We start from the raw sequence: 24,893 nt of genomic DNA, 5'->3' as shown, positions 1-24,893 counted from the left end.
TCTATCTCTCCTACTTTCTCTTTAGAGTCCTTTTTGAGCACTTCCATGGCCTGAGACCAATTCATATTTTTCTTGGAAGGTTTGGATGTTGGAGCTTTGACTTTGTCATTATCTTCTTCTGAGGGTGTATTCTGCTCTACCTTGCCCCCCAAGAAGATTTTGATGGTCTGCTGTTTTCTTTGCCTACTCATATCAACCCAGAAGCATATGTCTGATTGAAATCCGATTCTCTATGGTCAGAAGCTTGGTGTACCTGTGCCCCTCCCCCACTGGGCTGCCACCACTCAATTCAGCCCACTGGTTTAGAACCAGGGCACTTCACCCCAACTCCAGCAGAGACTGCAGCCACTTCACCCTGGCCAACTGCCGAACCCCCTCACTGGTCCACAAGCTGAGCCTCACAAGAAGCAGCTGGCACCTCAGACTCTGAGGTGATGGAGGCATGGTCTGTTCCTGCCTAGGTTCAGACCATGGGCTGAGCTCCTCTCTCAACCAGATCAGCAGGTGATACCAGTTGCCGTCTTTGGCTGGAAAATAGTCTCACTCTATTCTTATGTGTGTTACGCTGCTCCAGGGTTTCTTTTTTTAAATGGCATTTGGGAGAGTGGATGGGTTTATTGGGAGCTTGCAGGAGTCACAGCCTCTCCACTGCCATCTTGGCTCCATCCCTAATTTACAGTATCTAAAAAACCAAGTCCCCCCCCCCCCCCCAGCCATTCCTGCATCTTCTTGATCCAATGAAAAATAGGGACCTATTTTAATTTTTTTTTCAGGGGAGAGAGGTTCTTGGGCAATAAACGTGTAAATCATTTGTGGATAACAGATGTTAATTAGGTCATATACTATCCCTTTGAAATACCCAGCTAACCCTAATCTGACTTTCTTCAAACTGCAATACATAGAATTACTTAAGTATTTCCAACAAAAAACAAAAACAAAGATAACACTAAATGAACCCATTTTTATTAGGATAGAAAGTCTGATTTCTTTCTTGAAATGGTTGGGATACTCTTACTGACCTGGCCAAATTATAATTCTGTTTCTCTTAAGGCCATTAGCACATACTTTTTAGAAAGATATTACCTACCCACCTTGTGGCCAATGGAACCTAATAGGTCCAGAGAAGAATTGAACTGATGACTTTGGTATCATTAGCACTATGTTCTACCCAATGAGCTAACATGTCACAACCTATTTAAGAAAGTTGTGCTTTTTGTACCTAAGAGTAAAAAAAATAGCTGAACTCATCTGTTGTTTAAAAAGCATGCAAGTGAAACTAAATGTAAAGTATGGAATGGAACACCAGTCATTACTAATGATATTATTTGACAAAATTTAATTTTGTTCAAATTTTCTCAAATCAGGTAGCCATGGAAGGAAAACATAGTCAAGTGTGCCCCCACCCCCCGAAAAGAATCAAGCCTCCGGGTTTTTCACTAGTTAAATTGAGCTAAAACTATCTAAGAATGTACTTTCAGAAAGCATCAATAAAACCAGCAAACGTTCAAGTGGTCTTCCTTTGAATCCTTTTACATATATATAAAACAAAGGTAAATGAAAACTAAAATCATTTAGCATTTCAGTAATTTTATGATCCAGTATATTTTGGAAAACATACTCATCTTTTCAACTAAGATTTTATTAACCAATTACACAGTTCACTGTTGTAGGACCTTGTAGAATTCTTTATGTACAAATGAAGCAATCTCATGAAGACCCTTCATACTGGTAATATAGTACATAATATATACAAAGTGGATTTCTATAATGTAAAACCAAGGACTCTTACCCAAAAGGTCTTTATGGGAAGGGCAATCCATGGAATTAATCAGCTGAAACTTATAAATTAAAAACCAACATCAATAATCTATACATAATACATGAACAGTTATGCCCTTAACTGTATTGTATATGTCCCACAGAAACAAATTCCCATGGGAAAATACTGCTGCACTTTCATTTGCCAAACAAATGAAAAGAGCCCAGGAAATCTGTTTAACATGACGATGCCAAAATGACAGTTACTATTATTTTTAGCATTTCACCTTTCATGGGATTTAAAATAAAATAGATGCATAGAATGAGATGTATAGAATGATGCAAAAGCATGTTAACTTCACTATGAAGAAAACAAAAAAATACACCAACCAAAAAATCCCTTGATTCTGCTGCATCTCATTTGAGATGCCTCACCAAAAATGACTTCCTTAGGTCTCAGGTAAAACAAATCCAAGAAGGAAATGGAGTATCAAACACCAGTAATAGCTCTGCAAATAATCTGGTTTTCAAATAAAACACTTTCAATTTCACTTACTTAAAATACCATTTTACATAAAGTTTTGAAGGAATAAAAATGTTTCAGTGTAGGAACATTTGATTTCAGTCTTTCCTCATGTTTTAGTAAAAATCTCACTTGAAATACTTGAAAAATGATGCATAGCAGTAAATGAACTCTGCAGGGAAAAAAGTGATCTCCGCAAATTAAAAAAAAAATTGAATTCATTTTTTGTTTGTTTTTTTTGGGGGGGGGGTGGGGCACAAGGGTTAAATGATTTGCCCAGGGTCACACAGCTAGTAAGTGTCAAATTTCTGAGGTTGAACTTAAAGTTAGGTCCTCCTGAATTCAGGGCTGGTGCTTTATCCACTGTGTCAGAGATTCCCCCAACCATTTCTCATGGTTAAAAAGGTCTACTCTGCAAATACTCAGTCTCTAAATTCTAAAATTTTGTTTATGGAATGTTTCAGAGCGGCTACCCTCAGTTAACAAAATCCGTGATGTTAAGGAACTTCTGTTATCCTAAAGAAAGTCTAAGTAGAACTTTCATGGGGTGGTGACCTCCATCGAGAGTGTAGAGTTTTCATTATGCAGTAAGTCATGCTACCCAGTTTCTCTTGCATTTCAAAAAGTTGGCTTCCTGAATAATCATGCAGATCTTCTGAATTTAGCTGAAGAGCAAGAGCACTGATCTGAGCCACAAGATTTCTGGCCTGCCGACCATCTGAAGCAACTGGCTCAATTAAATCTAGAAGAGAAAATAAAATAGAACAATTCATTTGGTACCCCAAAAAAGCAAATTACCACATCATTTACTGAGTACTTAATGACCCTTGAAATCTTAAGAACTAATTTTCTCTATTACCAGTAAGCCCTACCATACTAAAGTAAAATTTACAAATGTAGTATTAGTTATACAAAACAATTTTAAGAAAGCAACAAGTTGGGACAGCTAGGTGGCACAATGGATAGAACACTGGCCCTGGATTCAGGAGGACCTGAGTTCAAATCTGGCCTCAGACACTTGACACCAGCTGTGTGACCATGGTCAAGTAAAGGGAAAGGTCTTCAGTAAAGAAAGCAACAAGTTAATCAAAGGAGTATCAAACTTTGTGCGTGTGTGCGTGCGTGCGTGCGTGTGTGTGTGTGTGTGTGTGTGTGTGTGTGTGTGTGTGTGGCAATTGGGGTTGAGTGACTTGCCCAGGGTCACACAGCTAGTAAGTGTTAAGTGTCTGAGGCTGGATTTGAACTCAGGTACTCCTGACTCCAGGGTCGGTGCTCTATCCACTATGCCATCTAGCTGTCCCGAGTATCAAACTTTTAAAAGTTCACAATTTTTTGGTATCTCTAATCACAATTTACACCTGCACTTTGAAAGGGTATTTTATACATCATTTTACCAACTGATCTGCCAAATAATCAAGTGAGGGGGACAAAAAATGGAAACCAAAGCTCAAAGGCATACAAATAAATGCTATTCCAAAGTACTGTTCACATTATTTCACTTTTACTCTATTTCATGATCCACCTCCATCAGTGCACAATAGTACTGCCTTTCATTTGTGCTTTGACGACAACATCAGTCTCTGTTACTTGTTTGGAAATGGGGAGGTGTAAGAATTGATTGTGATTTGGGGACCCCATTTTTGGCTAAAATTAGAAAGCCTCAGCACACCCCGCATGGCTCCCTCTGCCCAGCAGGGGTATGCACAGAAAACCCAAGCCCTGGCTCGTCCACCAAGCAGGTGTACACAAGGAAACCCCGTGCCCCAGACAGCCTTGGGCACTGCCCCCAGGGGTGCCAACAAATTAGCTTGGGGTGTGTGGGTGGTCGGCCTGGGTTTCCTGTGAGAGAAGGGTTTTTTATTCTGGGGGGGGGGCGTAGAGGAAAAACAGGAGGAGGAGACGAGACGAGGAGGGAGAGGGAGAGAGGGGGAGAGAGAGAGAGAGAGAGAGAGAGAGAGAGAGAGAGAGAGAGAGAGAGAGAGAGAGAGAGAGAGAGAGAAAGAGAAAGAGAAAGGAGAAGAGAAGAGATCACGGTGGCAGGCAAGAGAGTTAAATGCGGACGCGCAGGGGGATAGAGAGAGTTAAACGTGAAGCAGTTGAGTCCAGTGGGCGAGTTTACAAGTCTTATTTCCTGCTTTTCTTTGTCCTTATTTCTAAATTTGTTCTCATCAATAAACCCTGTTTTTGTTTTTGTTTTTTTGAAAACAGGCTTTTAAATCTCGTTTCTTGTAAATCTGGGAGAAACAGTTGGGGAGGGGGCAGTGTAGAAGAGAGGAGGTTCGGGGACCTAGAGGTCCCCCATTGTTTTCTGAGTCCCAATATTACAGCTAGCCTCCCAATTAACTCTTCCCATATTAAACTTGGCCCTTATAGATTGGAGGTCCGTACGGGGCTTAACAAACCTGGGGGATCTTTTAAACCCCCCCTTACAGAGGTAACAATTATCTAAAAAAAATAGCAAAGCTTGAGGGCTTATTTTGAATTACAAGAATGGAAACCACACTTATAATGAGGAGAAATATACCTGAAGCAAATGTTTCTTCATCAGGAGAAATAGGTTTATTTCCCATTCCATTTAATGGTTTCTCTGAAACCTCAACGAGGGTTTCTAGTCTTCGAGACTTCATCTTGATAGATGGATATAGGAAATTAAAAAAAATCAAATTTAACTTTTGAAAACAAAAATTTGAAATAATAAAACATGAAAAGCATTTTTCAACCAAACATTTTTAGGTAAAAAAAGAAAGTGGTATAGTAGCAGTAAAATACAATATTACCAAGTGTAAAGGCACTTGAAGGGAGCAGGTACATATAAGTAAGGCATGGACTGTGAAGCAGGAATTGTAATGATCAACAACCCTGAAAGACTTAAGAACTCAATGCAATATCCAACCACAATTTCCAAAAAAATGATGAAAGAATACTACCTACCTCCCAACAGACAGATGTGTCCAAGATACAATGAGACACATTTATGGACATGGCTAAAGTGGAAATTTGTTTTGCTTGGCTATGCATGTCCCCTACAAGGTTTTCTTTTCTTTTTTTTTTCAATAAGGAGAAGGGGAATAAATTGACTTGATATCTTAAAGAAAATCAGCTTTGAACAAGTGATGATTGCAATGACCAGAGCACAGATGATGAGACATACAACCCATCTCCAGATAGAGGTGATGGTATCAAGGTCCAGAATGAGAAAAATATTTTGGGAAATGGCAAATATATGGTTTGGTTTTGCTTGACCATACTTACTTCTAATAAGAATTTTGTTTTTCTTTTTTTCATTTCAATGTCCTTCCAACCCCCCCCCAAAAAAAGAAAAATCACTGAACCATTCTGAAAATCAAAGAGAAACGTAGGAAAGGCAGAAACACACAAAAGCAGTACAGCTTTGAAAGTAGCATGCTGGGATCCACATGTACAAAACTATTTATAGCTGCTCTTTTTGTGGTGGCAAGGAATTGGAAATTGAGGGGATACCCCTCAAATGGGGAATGGCTGAACAAGTTGTAGTATATGAATGTAATGGAATACTATTGTGCTGTAAGAAATGATGAGCAGTCAGATTTCAGAGAATCCTGTAAGGACTTACATGAACTGATGCTGAGTGAGATGAGCAGAACTGGGAGAACATTGTATACAGTATGAACAACATTGTGTGTTGATCAACTGTGATAGACTTGACTCCAAGATAGTTCCAAAGGACTCATGATGGAAAATGCTCTCCAAATCCAGAAAAAAACCCACTATAGAATCTAGATGCAGACCGAACCATACTATTTCGTATTTTTTTTTGTTTTTCTTTTTTGAGGTTTTTCCTTTTTGCTTTGATTCTTCTTGCACAACATGACTAATGCAGAAATATGTTTAATGTGATTGTACATATATAACCTATATCAGATTGCTTGATGTCTTGGGGAAGGGGGAGCTAGAAAAATTTGAAACTAGAAATCTTGTAAAAATAAATGTTGAAAAGTATTCTCTACATGTAACTGGAAAATAAAAAAAATACTTTTATAAAAAAAAAGTAGGATGCTGAATTTGTTTTATACTTAGGAAAAAATGAGCTCAGTGGTTTGACATGTAATCAATAAGTCAAATTTTTTTGTTCTACTGTATGGAAATGTGCATTTTGGACAGTGTTAAGTTTGTTTTTGTTTTTTGTTTGCTTTTTTTGCAGGGCAATGAGGGCTAAGTGACTTGCTCAGGGTCACACAGCTAGTAAGTGTCAAGTGTCTGAGGCCAGATTTGAACTCAGGTCCTCCTGAATCCAGGACTGGTGCTTTATCCACTGTGCCACCTAGCTGCCCCGCAGTGTTATGTTTGGAATAAAGATTTTTTTTTTAATTAAAAAAAAAAGGTTCAAACAAATAATGGGAAAAAACAGAGTTATAGACTTGGGGATATTATAGGATAAAATAAACATAGGTCATAGGTCATGTGGGAATGAGAAGGAACAAGTAGAAAACTGGTCAAAAGTCAAGCTGAGATTGAATGTTCAAACCTCTAAAGTGTGCATACTTATGTGATGGAAAAAAATTGTCCCGATATCCCTTATGAAGAGTACCACAAATGTAGTCTGATATATTAATCCATACAGACAAGACTCCTTCTACAGAGAAAAAAGTGTGGTCACTCATATAAGATATAAATGTGTTAAAAATGGAAATAACTATTAAAAACTTCCTAAAATCTAGGACATTTGCATTACCCTGAGCATCTTGCAAGGCTGGAATGAATTTGGCGCCCCGCCCCCCCCATTCACTCCACCGCCAAAGAAAGAAAAATTCTTATAATTACTAGGGCAAACATTACCAATATGTATTCATTATTCTCAGATAGAATTATTACAAATGTACTTTTAAATTAAGTATTATTTAAATCTGAAGTCTCTGTATGATGATTTCCTTAGGCACTTTGTTATAGAATGATTAGTGACTTTTAAAAAAATTAATTTTTACCTGCTGCTCATGATATATTCTGAGAGCCTTCTTAACATTGGAAACTTTTGGAGAACAGATAGGGAGTTTTTATTTAAGTAGCTCACTTTTTATAGGCAGATACATTTATATTAAAAACAAAAAAAGAATACTTTGATATATTTTTAGATATCAGTGGCTTACCCTGGACTTTGCAGTAGGGGATCTTTTATGACTTTTAGCTGTTGAAGAATTATTTGAAGAACGAGAAGAACGTGATCTAAAAACTGTGCTTGTCCTATCAATATCGTCTGCCAGTCTTTCCTGATGAATTGGATCCGCAAATGAAACTCGTCGAACCTAAAAAAGAAATAGCTACCTGATAAAATCCATTCTAATTAACCCCATAATATTAATTTTTGAAATCTTTTTCCCTCTAAAAGGTCAATAAATGACCAAACTGGCAATTTACAAACTGGCAGCTGCTTCCATTACTAGTACTGATGAAAATCAGAGGTTAAAAAACTGCATAATATTCATGCTACATAGAAAAGCATACCGAAACCAAAAGATCATTTTACATGTAAGCTACTAGGTCTGTGGCTGGCTATTTTCCATAATCTTATGAAACCAAACAATTTGATGGTGATAAAATTAGAAACTATAGTGGTAAAACCATAGAAAGAACTCCCTACAACCATATATTTCATTCTTTCTTTTAGAGATGATAGCTTCATCATTAAATTAAAAGCTACCATGCAAGGGAAGTCATTTGCTCTAGTTTTTATTTGAATAAAGTACAAAAATAGCAGTGAGATTAATCTGCAAATTTTAAACTTTTTGGGCTTAAGCTACTGAACTGAAATTAAAAAGTTTCTTGTATCATATTAGAGTTGAATTTATATCAATATTCCTGATTTAAATACGTTGTTTTGAATATTAATTGGTCACCATAAGACTCCCCCTGATAAAATTGAGTCATGGCCTGGGTCATCAAACCTCTCTGGGTCTTAGTACATTGGATAGTTTAGTTTTAAGGTCCCTTCCAAATACAAATCTAAGATTACTTTCAGGGGCCTCCATTCCCCTTATAGCTGATTATCCATACTGTTCCTAGCCTCAGGGAAAGACTGTAGGCAGAAGGATGGCCTTAAAAAATCCCAAATGTTAATTTCCTCTAATAAGGTTATAGACTCCAGAGTGGGCCTGACATCTAGTCATGCCTTCTACTTTCTAACCATGTGTGTTTAGTAAATTTCCAACAATACCACTTATGCTAATTTTTTAACCTAAATGCTTTTCGTCATGCTTTTTCCTGCTAGTTTTAGGGTTTCTTCAGAAGTCTGTCTTAATATATAAATCTAATCTACAACCTCCTCCCAACCACTCCATTTGTGTCCTATTTCCCATCTCACCAAGCCATATCAAATTTGTCCCTTGTGTTATCTTTTGTTCACCTAGCTCTGTCATTTTGTGCATTTGCACAGACATCAGAGGTAACAGTGGGTTTTATTTTTGGTTGCTTTTTTTTGAATTTTATCTTGCATCTCTGTTAACTATTTCTATATCAAAGTTTTTTTCTGTGTTTCTTACTTTAGTGTTTACAAGTGGACAGTTTTGATTAGTTTTACAAAACTCAAGGCAAACAGACCCAATTCTCACACTTTAGTGTTTCTAGCATCACCTATACACACAGAAGCCAAAATGCTTCATAATAAATGACTTGGAAAAGTAGCTGGTCAGAGGGACACCTAACTTACTTCCTATATTAGTGCCAGGCTAGCCTCTGATTTCAGGATTCTAGCAGCATTAATTGTCTGTATAATTTGGGCAGGGAATTGAGAATTGGAAAAAAACCTTAAGAAAACATCTAAATTCAACCCCTTCATTTTATAGATGAAAAATGGAAGTCCTGAGAGACTGTCACTAGCCTGAGGTTAAAAAAAAGACCAATAATTATTAAGTTCCAAATGGGTAGTGAGTACTTTTCTATGAAGAGAAATGAATTAGAATTAATTAATTAAAATTAATGAATTATTAAAATCAGCACTTTTCTAATTACTATCTATTAACAAGCATTTAATAAGTACCTACTATGTACTAGGTGCTATGCTAGGTGCTCTCCCTCTTGGGGAAAGCATACACATTTTAAATGTATATCCAAAAAAGATGCCTTTTTCCTTTTGGGGTGAGAGGAAGGGCATTAATAGCTTGGGAAGAGGGGGGAAAATCAATTAAGGCTTCATATGGAATGTGGCACCAGAGCTAAGTTTTGAAGGAAATGAGGGATTTTGAGAGAAGTGAGAAAGGAGTGCATTTTCAGGCAAGAGAAACAGTCTGTGAAAAAGTGAAGGCCAGATGGCTGAATCACAGAGTAATGAAGGGGCGTAATATATACAAAGTGTTGAAAAATGGGCACTGAACAATGAAGTGACATGATCTGACTTGTAATAGTGGAAATCTAGGTAAGACATAATTTCTGCCATTGAGGTAATTATAAGGGAAAGAGGGTAATAAAAATAGCCAAACATAACTATAATACACAACAAGCTCGTTGAGAGTTACAAACTCAACTGTTACAAGGGGTCAAATGTGTTAAAGGGGTCCCTGAACTTGTCTTTTTGAATTGCCCTATTTTCCAGAAACATTGGGCCTAAAGCTGAGCATGCACAAGACCCTGAACTTGTCAAGGATGAGGCGTGCACACCTCACCCCACTCCCCAGCTGACATAATTTGTTTTTTGCACCAGACTGGAAAATGGCTTATACAGCTGGGACCCTTGTACATAAGCTGACCACCCTATCTTCAAAATCTAGTAGCTCCCAAGGGAAAAGAATGCCACTTTTGCCACCCTAATTATTCATGATTTCTCTGACCCTGGAGATTTGTGTTTCTTCCTCTCTTAGTTGCAAATTTTATAAATATACAAGCTTCTGTTTGGATGGTTAACTCTTTGTGCTTGCTTAGGGTTCTGCATGTATGTTTATTTTTCTCTTATAATAAATCTAGTTGCAACGCAATATCTCATAGATCTATGATATTACTTTTGGCTAACAGGGCAGGTCAGGTGGTTACCACCATGAGGGAGAGAATTAATTTACAAAAAGTTGCTCAGTGGAATGGACCAGATAAGCACACAAAGCCAAAATGTCTCAGCTCTCCTCTACCACTATTCCACAGAGATCTAGAAAATGTACCAAAATAAAATCTTGACTGGGAAAATTAAGTTTTAAAAAAAATCAGAATGAGTCATTTTCCAGTCTAGGTCAACACAAGAAAAGAGAGATTTGAGGATACTAGGGCTGGTTCCAGCCACAATCAGCTACAGTGCCTGTCAAAGGTGTGCACCAGCACAAGAAGTCGTCTGAGATCTTGCACAAACAGACCTGACCTTGTGCAGGGAGCAGAAATAGGTGTCAACAGCTCTGTTGCTCACTATCCAGATTCAATACAAAATAAGGAGACCTGTACCTAGAGGTGGTTGTCCAGGCCAAGGAATAGTCATTGGACTTTGGCTGTGTACTAAATGAGGAACAGGATCTCAGCTTCAGCCCCCGGTGTGCAACAGAAAAATGGGGCAAAGAAGCCCAAAGCAAAGAGGACCCTGTAATTGTTACCTAAAGAGCTTTCCAGGTAGCTGACAGTTGTTGTCTATCACTCTACTGGAACTTCATTCAAAGGTAAAAACTTATAGTTGTATTGCTCTCAAGTCAGGAAAATTAGCAGAGATGACACAAGAAAGGAGAGCTCAGTCTTCACTCTGGATCAGATCACTTTAGGTGCACTGATAGCTAGCAGGTGCTACAGCCTCTAACACAACCTTCAATAACCTGGGAAGCTGGCAAGAACAATCAGCAGCAGACCACAATACAAGCATAGCCCAGAATTTAGGAAGGAACCTTTCATATTTATGGTTAGAGGAAGAATTCCAAACTAGGTAAGGAAAACAAATGAGATCATAAAAAAGATAGAGGGGCAGCTAGGTGGCACAGTGGATAGAGCACTGGCCCTGGATTCAGGAGGATGTGAGTTCAAATCTGGCCTCAGACACTTAATTACTAGCTATGTGACCCTAGGCAAGTCACTTAACCCCAATTGCCTCACCAAAAAAAAAAAAAAAAAAAAAAGACCTGGGTATTGGTCAGAGTGCATGCAAATACAATTAATTGGCAGTATTTCTATGTATGGCAAGTAAAAAAGCTAATCTGAATCAAAAAGGTATAGCTTTCACAACAGGAAGGTGATAGTTCTACTGTACTCTATATCCAGGCCTCAGTTGGAGTACTATAGTCAGTTCTGGGCACTATGTTTTTAAAAAAAATACTGATAAAGTAAAGAATGTTTACCATCACACAGGATGGTGGAAGTCTGTCATATAAAGACAGGTTTGAAAAACTGATCATGTTAGCCTGGATAAAAAAAGACTTACAATAGTCATGATTACTCTCTGACTATCTAATGGACTGTCAGGCAGGAAGAATTAGACTTATAAGAGTGAAGAGTGCTGGGCAGAAGTTTCAAAGAGAACAATCTAGGCTAGATGTCAGGAAAAAAAATCCTGACAATTAAAGTTGTCAAAAAGTGGAATTAGGTGCCTCAAAAGATAGTAGGCTCCCAATCCTTGGATATATTAAAATACACTGATTTCTTTTGGATAAAAGGTTGGAATAGTCTCTGAGGTCCCTTCCAAATCTCAAATTATTCACTGAATTCTCCCAGCAGAAAATATGCCCATGTTTATAGTGCAATGGGTTATAGAGCTCAACTATTTCTGATTTTAAGATTCATTTTGTCTTGCCAATTTTCCGGATCAGAAATAAACACTTTTAAAGTTCTACATTTACTAGCTATGCTTTACAATTAGTCTTCACTTTTGTGTTGTCCAGCAAAAATGTCAATATGCAGAAGTACTTTTCTGCTTGGGGAAAAAAAAAAAGAAACAAATTACACTGTTATTTGCCCAGAGTCACACAGCTAGTAAATGTGTGAGGCAGCATTTGAACTTAGGTGTTCCCAACTCTAGGCCCACTCTTTATCCACTGAACAACCCTAGATGCTTCTAGAAATCTTTTCTACAGTTCCTGGTGAAAGGCAGGTACATACAATGCAGAAGACTTCAAGAAACAAACCACAATACTGAAGTTAAGGCAAATTCCCTAGACCTGAAAACCCTTCAGGGAGAGCTTGATTAAACTAATCTACTCAAAGAAACCTGAGTAAATGAAAATTGTAAAACTTTACTAATTAAGTTAAAATAGGAACAAATTTTTTAATAAATTTAAATGACAACTGACTATAACATTAATGATTCAAAATAAGGTTGTGAACTGGTGTCAATGAAGCAGGGGTGATGTTGACTTATATGGAAATTAAAATGATACTTTTTAAGTTATTAAAGCTATGGAAACCCCAGCTACCCTACACCTATGTAGGGTACAGCCAGAATCCCAAACTTTAAAAAGGTCTCAGATTTTTTGGCACTCAGGTTGTAAGCAAGCTATAAGATCATAGAAACATAGGATTTAGACATGGAAGGGCATATACTAATGTATCATAACCTCCTCCTTTTTACACATGAGAAAGTTGAAGCTCAGAGAAATGATTTGCCTAAGATAAAAAATGCAGTAACTAGCAGAACCAAGATTTAAACCCTATGCTTCTAGCTTCATAGCTAATACACTTTCTAGTATGCTGCACTAAGCTCTACAACATTAACAAAAGCTTATGAGTGAGCTGTAATGAAATTCTGCCTGTCCTATCCCTTTAGAAGTTACTTTTTGTTTTGTTTTGGGGCGGGGCAATGAGGGTTAAGTGACTTGCCCAGGGTCACACATCTGGTAAGTGTCAAGTGTCTGAAGCTGGATTTGAACTCCGGTCCTCCTGAATCCAGGGCTGGAGCTTTATCCACTGTGCCACCTAGCTGCCCTCTAGAAGGTACTTTTTAAAAGGATGATTACCATTAGCACATTGATCTTCATTTTGTCATGACAATCTGGAACAGTGGATTTAGGGTGAGGTTGAACTAGGTTAACTGAAGCTCCTTATGGCTAAAAATCCTACAATCATATGCATATTGGAAGAAAATAGAGAGATATTACACAAATACATGCATCCACATATATACAAAATAAAAGTTTTCACTGCCTACCTTATTATGAGGTGATGGGGCCTCATCTTCTTGTTGTCTTTTTACTCTTTTCTTCAAAATGCTGGTAGAAGGAGAAGCCAAAGGAGACCATATGCAGCTTGTCTGCACTCTACTTGCACTATTATTTTCAGACTGGGTGTCAATTCCCCTTAACTTCTGAGGAAAAACATGACTTTCTTCTGTTATCAGCTCAGAAACATTTACAAATATCTCTGATGGTTCTTCCACTTTCTCTGAGGTATCCTGAGTTTTCTCTAAAATTTTCTCATTGATTTCTTCTGCCTCAACCTGATCTTGATCTAACTTTGTTTCTTCAGTGTCATCAATGTCAGCTTTTACCTTTTCTGGTGTGCCAGATTCTGCTTTCAGTTCTACAGTATTCATTTCCTCACGTGACTCTAACACATCAGTTTCAGCACTTGCCTCAACTGCTTTGGCCAGAGAATTAACCACCCCAGCCTTGGTATCAGTAAATGTTTTGGGCTGGGTATTATCTACTTCAGCCTTAGGCTCAGTTGTTTCTCCATCTACCATGGCACTTTCCTCAGATATGTCAACCTCCACCTTCACCTCAGGGACCTCTGTATCTACATGCTGATTTATTTCCTCTTTTAATAAAGTTACCAGTTGTTCTCTGCTTATCTCTAAAACAGGTTTCTGTTCAAAAGAATCTTGAGAACCATCCATTGGTAGACCAGAATCAATAATTATATTAACCTGACCAGAAAGTTCTTGCACATCAAGATCTGTTTCATTATTAATGACACAAGTTTTGTTTTCAAAGTTTACTACCCTTTCTAGGGGAGGATAATCATCAATGTTAGAATTTTCCTTCAATTCATTTTCTGGTACAGTCACTGAATCATTCAACATGTCAGTCTCATTACTGTGAAGTAATGGTACAATAGCAGTACAAGATTCCTTTAAAGATTTTACTTCTAAGTTTGTTTCCACACAAGTTTCCAAAGAATGGTCAGTGGCCTGCAAACCTAGCTTTTGTGGTTCATTAATTTTTACTTCACGATTATCTGTGTTCTTTAATGAAATAAGGAATTTTTCCTGTAGTTTTGACTTTTCTCCACAACAATAGCAGCTCTTTAATCTTCTTACCCTCTTACTTCTTTTGTGAAGACATTCAATTGCCTGGAGGGATTTTTCAGAAAGCAAAGAGTTATCTGATATACCTGATACATCTCTTCCTGGAGAAATAGCACTACTGTCTATGGAATCTTGTTTATAGAACTTTTTATTTACATTTCTAGTCCTTAAAATTAACTCTGGCCCACAAGAGTTTGTAACAGAATCTTCTGCAAGTGTGCTCATTTTACTCTTCTCCTCATTTGTGTTCTCTATATCATTAAGAACTTCTGATGGATCTATAGATCCTACAGAATCATTAATAATTGAAGAGTCCTGCTCATTGTCCATATCAAAAGTTTGAGATGACAATCTTATCTCCATATCCAATTCAGAATGTGTTTCACCTTCAGTTTTAATTTCAGAGCCTACATTGTCCTTACTTTCTATTTTTCCCTTAGTGTTTTCATTTTCAAGACTACTACTCTCACTTTTCCATTTTCCAGGTCTTTTTTTGTTAGAAATTTCTTCCTTAGTCTCAGAACTATCAGATTCAGAGTTTTCAATACTAGAAAGTAAACCTTGGGATGCTCTCCTTGTTCGTCCTCTTAATGGGTTTTGTGAGGACTTATCTGAACCACAGTCCTGAAAATCATCAACATTTGAATTAATACTCTCAAATTTTGATTTTAATTTAATTTCAACGTTAGATTGTTCTGAAGTCTTCTCAAGTAAATTACTTGCTTTTTTATTTAAATGTTCTTGTTCATTTGTATTTTTTTCATAAATTGGCTTCTGCTTTTGTGATACATCATCTTTTATTTGTGATAGCTTCTTCTGGACAGATCTCTCTTCCTTTTGCCTTTCCTTTTTTAGTTGACTGTTTTCTTTATCTTGTCTTTCTTCAGTATATTCCACATCGGAGTGCCATCTTGAAGACCTAAGTGTTTTTTGATTAGATGATACCTGTATATGACCATCATCATTAGATATTTGGTCTGTTGCAGGTATTACTTCTTCTGGAGGTGTATTTTCTTTGGATTCCAAATTATTTCCTTCTGTAATGTTTTCTACCATTTCAAGACCTTCTACTGGATGTTTAACTATTGGATGTTTAAACTTTACTTCATAACATTCCAATACTTTAGCCTGAGAAAGAGTGTCCTGAGTATCCTCTGTATGATCCAGTGAATCAGCCAACTTATTTTCTATAGGCATTATAGAACCACCAGATTCTTGAGAATTTTTTTCTTGTTCTGATCTTAACAGCTTAGGTCTTTTACTTCCTGTGTGTTCTGTTTTATTTCGCTTTCGAGCTGGTTTTTTTGTCCCACTAATGATTTTTTCTCTATCACGTTTTGAAAGATTTATTTCTTTGGCCTTAGTTTTCACTGAGGTACTTGCTACATTCTCTGACACTGAAACAGCACCCGATACAGTATTCAAGAAAGGAGGACTAAAGGGTCTATTTTCTGATGTATCAAATTTTTCCAAAGTAATAAAGGACTGTCTTCGGCTTATGGGTCCACTAGAAACTGACCTACTACTGGTATTCAAGGTCTGTTCGCTGATGCATGTGTTTTCTCCTGAAGCCTCCTTTGAAACAATTTTAGAAGCATTTCTTTCAAAGTGCTTTCTAATATTCAATAATAAATTGTTCTTTTCCTGGGAACTTTGCACCTTATGTTTTGTGATATAGGATTTGTCAGGATGCTTCTGAATACCACTATCTACTGTGATGTCTTCAGTGTTGTTCTTTGAATCAGTTTTTCTTTCTCCTTCCTGTACAGAAAGTAAAATCTAAATTATCTTATGAAAATTATGGCCTTGTGAAAACCTTAATTTATACAGAAAACATTTACTACTACAAGTATTCAAATGTTGTTAAGTCTTCTAAATTTCCTTAATTTGTAAAATGGTGAAGATCTGTATAACTAGTTTCACAGGAACATAAGAGTTCCATAACTATAAGGTTATGCTACTATTGCTAATACATGGCAACAATATGCTATTATCATGTTCTATTTTATTTTACTTCTCTATGAATTATAGAAAAAATCCACTAAGTGGCAGGTAGATTTAGATCTAATGGACACTGGAATCATGGCTATGGGTCCTTATAACAGCATTAAACAAAGATTATACAATCTTGGAATAAAGGAAATACCAAAATATAAAAATTAATGGAGAACTTAAATCTCCAAAATAAATTAGTTATACCTTTGTGATAAAATCTGATTCTTCCTTTGGTTCTTCAGTTAAAGTTGGATTTTCCCTACAGTAAATAAATATGCAAGTTATATTTTTGTTGGGCTTTTTTTGATTATTTGAGAAATCAGAAAAAGTTTTATGGGAGGCTTACTAAATCTCTGATTACTTACATAGTTTCTTCTTGAGAATGGTAAGAAAAACTATCTTGTGATACATCCAGATTATTATACAGAGTAGGAATATCATTTCTGTAAAGCAAATCATTTTATAATTAAAGAATGTTGCAATTAATATTACATACTAAACTTTCCAAAGAAATGTCAAACAAAAGTACAAATTTTCTTTCCCTTTACAGGGAAGTTAACAAGTTAGGAATCTCTTACATTGTTATGTACCATACTGCCAACCACAGTATAGCCTTTGGTTAGTTTTAGTATAAAAAGGTTTTAAACAATAACAAAAAAATAGGCTTCAAATTTACCACATGAGGGGCAGCTAGGTGGCACAGTGGATAGAGCACCGGCCCTGGATTCAGGAGGACCTGAGTTCAAATCCAGCCTCCGACACTTAACAATTACTAGCTGTGTGACCCTGGGCAAGTCACTTAATCCCACATTCCACCCACCCACACCCACACCCACCCCCACACCCACCCCCACACCCCCACACAATTTACCACATGAAATCAATACAGAAAATTCATTTTATGTTGCCAAACATGTTAACTAGGCTTGTAAGACACAGTAGTAAATCACTATAGTAATCTGTATGATAAACCCAAAGACTCTATAGCTTCTGGGATAGGAACTCAGAATTTGACAAAAACTGCTGGGAAAACTGGAAGATAGTATGGCAGAAACTAGGCATAGACCAACATCTTACACCTTAAACTAAAATAAGGTCAAAATGGGTACATGATTTATACATAAAGGGTGATGCCATAGATAAATTAGGAGAGGAAAGAGTAGTTTACCTCTCAGATCTATGGAGAGGAAAACAATTTATGTCCAAACAAGAGATAGAGAATATTATGAAATGCAAGATGAATGACTTTGATTACATTAAATTAAAAAAAGTTTCGTACAAACAGAAGCAATACAGCCAAAATTGGAAGGGAAGCAAAAATCTGGGAAACAATTTTTATAGCCAGCATTTCTGATAAAGGCCTCATTTCTAAACTATATCGTGAACTAAATCAAATTTATAAGAATCTAAGTCATTCCCCAATTGAGAAATGGTCAAAGTATATGAACAGGAAGTTTTCTGATGAAGAAATCAACGCTATCTATTGTCATATTAAAAAATGCTCTAAATCACTATTGATTAGAAAAATGTAAATTAAAACAACTCTGAGGTACCAACTGACACCTATCAGATTAGCTAACATGACAAAAAAGGAAAATAATAAATGTTGAAGAAGCCGTAGAAAAATTGGAACACTAATGCACTGTTGGTGGAGCTGTGAACTGATCCAACCCTTCTGGAGAGCAATTTGGAACTGTGCCCAAAGGGCTATGGGACTGTTCATACCCTTTGACCCAGTAATACTACTACTAGGTCTGTGTCCCAAAGAGATCATAGAAGAGGGAAAAGGACCCAAGTGTACAAAATTATTTATAGCAGCTCTCTTTGTGGTGGCAAAGAATTGGAAATTGAGGGAATGCCCATCAATTGGGAAATGGCTAAACAAGTTGTGGTATATGAATGTAATGAAATATTATGGTGCTGTAAGAAACGATGAGCAGGAGGAGTTCAGAGAAACCTGGAAGGACTTACATGAACTGATGCTGACTGAGAGGAGCAGAACCAGGAGAACATTGTACACAGTAACAGCAACATTGTGTGATGAACAATGGTGATAGACTTGGCTCTTCTCAGCAGTGCAATGATCCAAAACAATTTCAAAGAACTCATGATACAGAGTGTTCTCAACATCCAGAAAAAAGAACTGTGAATTATGAATGCAGATTGAACCATACTGTTTCTACTTTTGGACTGTTTTTTTCCCCTTCTTTTTTGAGGTTTTTCCCTTGTGTTCTGATTCTTCTTCCACAATATAACTAATGCAGAAATATGTTTAATGTTGATTGTACATATACAACCTATATTATATTGCTTTCCATCTTGGGGAGGAGAGAGGGAAGAGAGGGTGGGAGAAAAATTTGGAACTAAAAATCCTATGAAAACAAATGTTGAAAACTATCCTTACATTTGACTGGAAAATAATAAAATACTTTTATTAAAAAAAAAACTAGGCTTACAAACCTCTTTGTTCTAAGTACTTCTTTCTGATGTTCAGTTAGAATTCTTTCCTTTGTTTCTTTCTCAACGGGAGGTATAAACACAAAATCAACAGATGAGTAATCTTCCAAAATGACATCTTTTTTAAATTTGGGATACAAAAATTCTCGTTTCATCTAAAAAAAAATAGAAAAGAGTACAATAATTAATTCTCAGGTCTTTAAAAAAAAGTCCATATTTCAAGATCATTCACTTGTTTTTCTATTTTTCTACCAGAAATATAATGCAAATTTAGAAATTAAATGTTTTCAACATTTAAATATCTTACTATTTTGCTCTTCTGAAGAAGGAAGTTTATTTTAGACCACAGTAAGATAATATTTGAAATCTATGTTTACCTACATCAGATGGGTAAAGATATTTCTCAAGATTAAAGAAACCAAATTGTTCAAAAAGAGCAAAATATGTTTATTGGATTAGTCAAGGATTTTGGCACCAACTAGGAAAACTTAAGAAGAAAGCACAAGTTATTAGTGCTACTTGGAAACTTTTAGTATGGCAATGATATTTTCTGTAGAACAGACATTTCATTCTGCTTCAGTAGAAGCAACAGACAGTACTGGGGCCAAAAAGTTCAGAGATGTCATCACTGTAACCAAAATATGACAGAAGAAACAACTCAAATTCTTCAATTATAAATAGCTTAAGCCTGGAGCTCTAAGGGTAGGCTCAAGCTCTAACCTTGTATTTATCCTTCAATTGTTTTACTTTTATTTTTTTCCTCTTTCAGCCCAAATAAAGCTGCTTTAACCTTGATTAATCATTCTTCATAAATGTAAAATGAAGAGAAACTGCCTCTTAAAAACATCCAAAGAAAAGAAGCGTTTCTAAGGCAAACATTTGTAAATCTGAGCATTTATAAATGGGTCTGCTAGTAATTTACTTTCGTCTTTTTTTCAGTTTTTATTCTTAAAAAAGATGTGTTCGGGGCAGCTGGGTGGTGCAGTGCACCAGCCCTGGATTCTGGAGTACCTGAGTTCAGATCTGGCCTCAGACACTTAATACTTACTTGCTGGCTGTGTGATCCTGGGCAGGTCACTTGGCCCCCATTGCCCTACAAAAAAAAAAAAAAAAAAAAAAGATGTGTTCATTGTTATGACTAAAATTTAATTCTCGTCAAAATGTGTAAGAAAATGTCAGTTCCAATTATTTTTTTGTCATGGTGTACATTATAAATAATGAAAATAATTACTGAAACACCTTCAGAGCAGTTAGGTATGGAGTCTAAAGTCAGGAAGACCTGAGTTAAAATTCGACCTCAGACAATTACTAGCTATATGACCTTTGGCAAATCACTTAACCCTATTTATCTCAGTTTCCTCATCTGCAAATGCAAAACAAACCAGAAAAGGAAACCACTCCAGTATCTTTGCCAAGAAAATCTCAATGGGCTCTAAAAGAGTCAGACATGACTGAAAACAATAATAACTGAAACATCTTTATTAGCTGGAGAACAATCGCTAAATCAACACTAGAGTACTCTGGCACCTTTTATTATTGTTCTCCAAAGTTTTTTCTTTGTCATAACTCCCGTAGTCTTCCGTGATCCATCGCTAACCTTCCACTACAACTGCTGCCTTCAAGACTACTCAACTCCTCTAAGAGTTACTTCCCACAACAGCAACAACAACAACAACAACAAAATCTGACAAACTTTTTAAAGGGTTTCTATTAAATCCATTTTAAAGTACCTTACCTTAGATGGTGATTTTAAGTCTTTTCCTTTCAGATTCTTTGCATGTAATAATGAAAAATCTTGTTTTCCACGAGACTGTATTTCTATACCACTTATCTTTGTGTCTAATTGTGAATTTTCTGTCTGTTAAAAAAAAAAAGATCCATATTTCAGGAAAATTGTAAAATGTGTTAGTTTTGCCTAATAATTCTATTTACACTCTTCTATATTCTGGTTTTAAATTATTTCAATACCATATCCTAAACCAGTAATGTAGCTGAACTTACCTCATGGTGACAAACTCAAAGAATCCAATGAGATTTCTTATTAAATCCTCTTAGAATAGTGGTTTCTTAATTTTTTGTGTCATGGACCCCTTAGAGAATTTAGTAAAATCTATAGACTTCTTAAAATGTTTTAAAATACAAAAAAAAATATATAGTATTACCAAAAAAGTCAATTATTTTCAAATAATTTTTTTTCTCACTCAAGTTCACAGACTGCCCCCATGCAGATTAAGAACCCTTTCTCTATAATTCCAAAGTAAGTGTATAAAAGACCCATCCAACTTCACTGAATAAAATGCCAAAATGTCATATGATCTCAAAATCACATCCATTAGAAATATGCTTTTTGGTTTTTATTATTTTCCCCTTGTAAACCACTATCTTAATGAAGCTCAAGTACTGCGCTAGCTGGAGCAATATTTCATAAATAACCAGGAAAAGCAATTCAAAGATAAAAGTTTGAAACAAATAATAAAGAGGACATAATTTGTATATTCATTCCCATAATGCCTAAATTCCCTTGATACAAGAAGTTTTAGTCACTACATGCTAATGTTTTTTAAATGCATAAAATTAAATACATAGGATTAAAAAGGAAATCAATCATACTGAAATAGTAATCCTCTCTCTTTTAGGGGAAAAAACACCTACATAGAACCTGGGTGAAGAACTCTTTATCTTAAAAGGAACAAAGCTTTGTCTACTTTGTAAAAACATAGCAAATGTGTTTTGCTTCTGTTTATTATTTTGAATAAGTCATAAATAATTCCAAAATTAAATGACCAGACTCAGGAAATAAATCCTTTTTATTCATATCACTACAAATTTCACAAAACATAATATAATATGTAATTACAACAGAACTGGAGGTTTATATTACTAGAAATTACATTTTTTAGCCTGTATTTAATTAAGAGAACTAGATCTAAGTTTCTTGCTGCTTTAATGTGAAAATAACCACAATTCTAGTGGGTGGTTAAGAGAGCCAGAAGTATTTTTTTCTCTGCTGGAAGATGATAAAGCTGATGCTTATTTAAAGCTGTACTGATACCTATAACTATTTTCTTCCACTTTTGCAGCACATAGAAGTAAAATGAAGAGCTCTCCTACACCAGTGGTGACAAACTCAAATAGTAATAAAATCTGCAACCACACTGTACTTGGAAAGCCACAAATTAACATTATCTATGTTGTACTGTATTTTTATTTATTTTCTTTTAACTTATTCCAATTCCTTCTAATCTAGTTCAGGCTAACTTGTTTTTTTGGGGGTTTTTTTTTGGGGGGGGTGTAGAGAAGGAAACACCCAGACAGCTCAGTTCTTTAAAAAACATTAGTAATTACAAAATTAACAAAAACAGTACTTACTCCCTCTGAATTGGGGTCACTAGATTCTTCCATTGGTTCAACCTCAAAACCAGGTAACAAAAGCAAACATTTCTGTTTGACTTGTTTCAATACAGTTCTTCAGAAAGAAAAAAAAAGGGGGGGGGTTAGAAATAATAAGCATTAAGTCCTGAGTACATATAAAGAGAACTTAATCATATGTGATTATAGGTTTCTTTATGGCTAACACTAAGGTAAACAAAAATGATCTTTTATGCATTTTACTATACAAGGTGGTCAAATCCAATCAAAATACTTTCATTTGGGAGGAAATAGATATAGAGAAGTACAGCAAAGGTCTAGGGAAAATCTTTTAATCCCAAATTCAGCTTCCCCTTTCTAAGTCTTTTAGCTAAGGAATCTGTGACTTAATAATCTAAGCCTCCTCACTACTTTCCCTATTAAAATCAAGTTATAATAACTTATTATTACTAACTTTCACTTAATTTGTATGACAGATGCCAAGACAAAGGAGGCTGACAAATGTTAATCTCCGGGAAGCATATAATGCAGAGTCCTCTTTTACTGAAATTTCAAACTTGGGATGGAAAGGTCCTTCACCTTTGCTCCTTCTTCCTCTTGTATAAGGATAGGCTGAGTTGCCTCTGAACCTTAAAAAGTCCAACTACAGGTCTGTGACTCCAATACTACCAGGTGCTTATATTTACCACTATTGTCTTCACTTTGATATTTGCTTTTTTAAAAAACTGTTAACATGCCCATTTGATGTCAAAGTATACAGTCCTATGCTACCTTGGCTAATTAAGTCTACAGGGAACTCGAGGTGAGGAACTCTCTCTAAAATAGGTTGCACCTTATATGCAACTATTAAGTTTTTGCTATAGCATAGTTACCTAGAACTGTGGTGTGAAACCTAAATAGAAACTGGGCAATTAATCTATGGATAAAAACTTCTGCAGACCACTAAAATATGTCCTATTTTGTTAATTATTTCCCTACATTTTAATCAGTCACATTCTGGGGTGTTGCTGTTTGACACCCCTAACTTGGGTGAAGATACTTGCCCAGGTCTTTCTGCTTTTCAGGAGGGTTCTCTCTCCAGGGTTCCTGGCAGCTTCTATTTCTTACACTATTCTCTTATTTTAAGGTTCACTATCTGAATTAGGTCAATAAAATGAGGAACCTCAAATCAGAAATAGGGGGAGAAGGTTGCTGCCAGCCAAGCAGAATGACAAGAACAGACAAAACTATAAAACAAATACAAAGATTTATTAAGCTGAACAGCCTAATGCTCAATTTCCTATACCCTTCAACAGATTGTTGGAGTATCTCCATGGCAGGGGTAAACTCCCAAGGGCCCTGGATAACAGTAATGAAACTGTTAAATGAAACTGAAACTTATGAGGTAAGTACTTGGAAGTCACTTTCATTGAACAAAACAAGACTTTTATATTCATTTATGTAAACTCAATAACAATTTTACCTACATCTAACCAAAGTGTTCATTTAGAACTTCAATCTATTAACATTGTTGTAGAAATTAAAACTTTCATCTTACTTTAGTTCTTCAGGATACTCCAGCAGGGTTTCTTTAGCAAATGTGTCATTCCAGAACTGAACACTCTGTTTGCGGATCTGTTTATTTTGGTGCAGAAATATTATGCACAGTAATGGCGAGAGTTGTTGTAAAAGCTCACTGTTATAAGTACCATTGTAGCGAAACTGAAGACATTTGAGAATCTCTCCCAAAAGCTTTTCTAACTAGAAAGAAACATAAAATTTAGAAATATTATTTTTTAAGTTAAAATAAAACAAAACCCCCAATCAAATTAGTTATTACTTTCAGGACATAATATTCCTTGAAAGTCCATAAAATGGAAATACCTTGCATGGCTACCCATGTATAACTTAATTGCTTGCTTTCTTATAGGGGAGGACACGGGGAGGGAGGAAAGAAGAAAATTTGGAACATAAAGTTTTAAAAATGGATGTTAAAAACTGTTTTTACACATAACTGGGGAAAAATAAAATTTCAAATAAATTTAAAAGAAAAAAGAAAGTACATATGAAAAACAACCTGAACTTATTAAAAAATATCACAAACTGATCCAACCATTCTGGAGAGCAATTTGGAATTATGCCCAAAGGGCCATAAAGCTGTGCATACCCTTTGACCCAGCAATACCACTTTTGGGTCTTTTTCCAAAAGAGATCATGGAAGGGGGAAAGGGACCCACATGTACAAAAATATTTATAGCTGCTCTTCATGTGGTGGCAAAGAATTGGAAGTTGAGGGGGTGCCCATCAATTGGGGAATGGCTGGACAAGTTGTGGTATATGAATACAATGGAATACTATTGTGCTATAAGAAACGATGAGCAGGAGGAGTTCAGAGAAACCTGGAGGGACTTGCGTGGGCTGATGATGAGTGAGATGAGCAGAACTAGAAGAACATTGTACACAGTATCATCAACATTGAGTGTTGATCTACTGTGATGGACTAGATTCTTCTCACCAATGCAATGGCACAGAAGAGTTCCAGGGAACTCGTGATGGAAGAGGATCTCCAAATCCAGGAAAAAAAAAAAAGAAATGCAGAGTATAGATGCTAAATGAACCATACTATTTCTTTTGTTTTTGGTGCTG

At 36.1% G+C, this 24,893-nt stretch overlaps 1 protein-coding gene across 1 annotated transcript in view; it reads right to left on the bottom strand.

The window, feature by feature from the left end:
• Positions 1 to 1,093: 1,093 nt before the first annotated feature.
• The window catches only part of LOC122734197 (telomere-associated protein RIF1-like), a 147,161-nt gene continuing 123,361 nt past the window's right edge, over positions 1,094 to 24,893 (bottom strand). Inside the window, exons 25-35 of the mRNA XM_043974940.1 lie at positions 23,806 to 24,008; positions 22,269 to 22,365; positions 20,635 to 20,757; positions 19,948 to 19,992; positions 18,903 to 19,054; positions 16,808 to 16,885; positions 16,647 to 16,701; positions 13,350 to 16,208; positions 7,405 to 7,560; positions 4,806 to 4,908; positions 1,094 to 3,023 (exon numbers count right to left, since the gene is read on the bottom strand). Of these exons, the coding sequence (XP_043830875.1) occupies positions 2,809 to 3,023; positions 4,806 to 4,908; positions 7,405 to 7,560; positions 13,350 to 16,208; positions 16,647 to 16,701; positions 16,808 to 16,885; positions 18,903 to 19,054; positions 19,948 to 19,992; positions 20,635 to 20,757; positions 22,269 to 22,365; positions 23,806 to 24,008 (4,086 nt within the window). The 3' untranslated portion in view covers positions 1,094 to 2,808. The remainder of the gene's footprint in view (positions 3,024 to 4,805; positions 4,909 to 7,404; positions 7,561 to 13,349; positions 16,209 to 16,646; positions 16,702 to 16,807; positions 16,886 to 18,902; positions 19,055 to 19,947; positions 19,993 to 20,634; positions 20,758 to 22,268; positions 22,366 to 23,805; positions 24,009 to 24,893) is intronic.

The sequence above is a fragment of the Dromiciops gliroides genome, chromosome X (assembly GCF_019393635.1).
Source record: "Dromiciops gliroides isolate mDroGli1 chromosome X, mDroGli1.pri, whole genome shotgun sequence".
Lineage (NCBI taxonomy): Eukaryota > Metazoa > Chordata > Mammalia > Microbiotheria > Microbiotheriidae > Dromiciops > Dromiciops gliroides.
The sequence above is the reverse complement of the archived record's forward strand: the minus strand, read 5'-3'. Positions and strand labels throughout refer to the sequence as shown.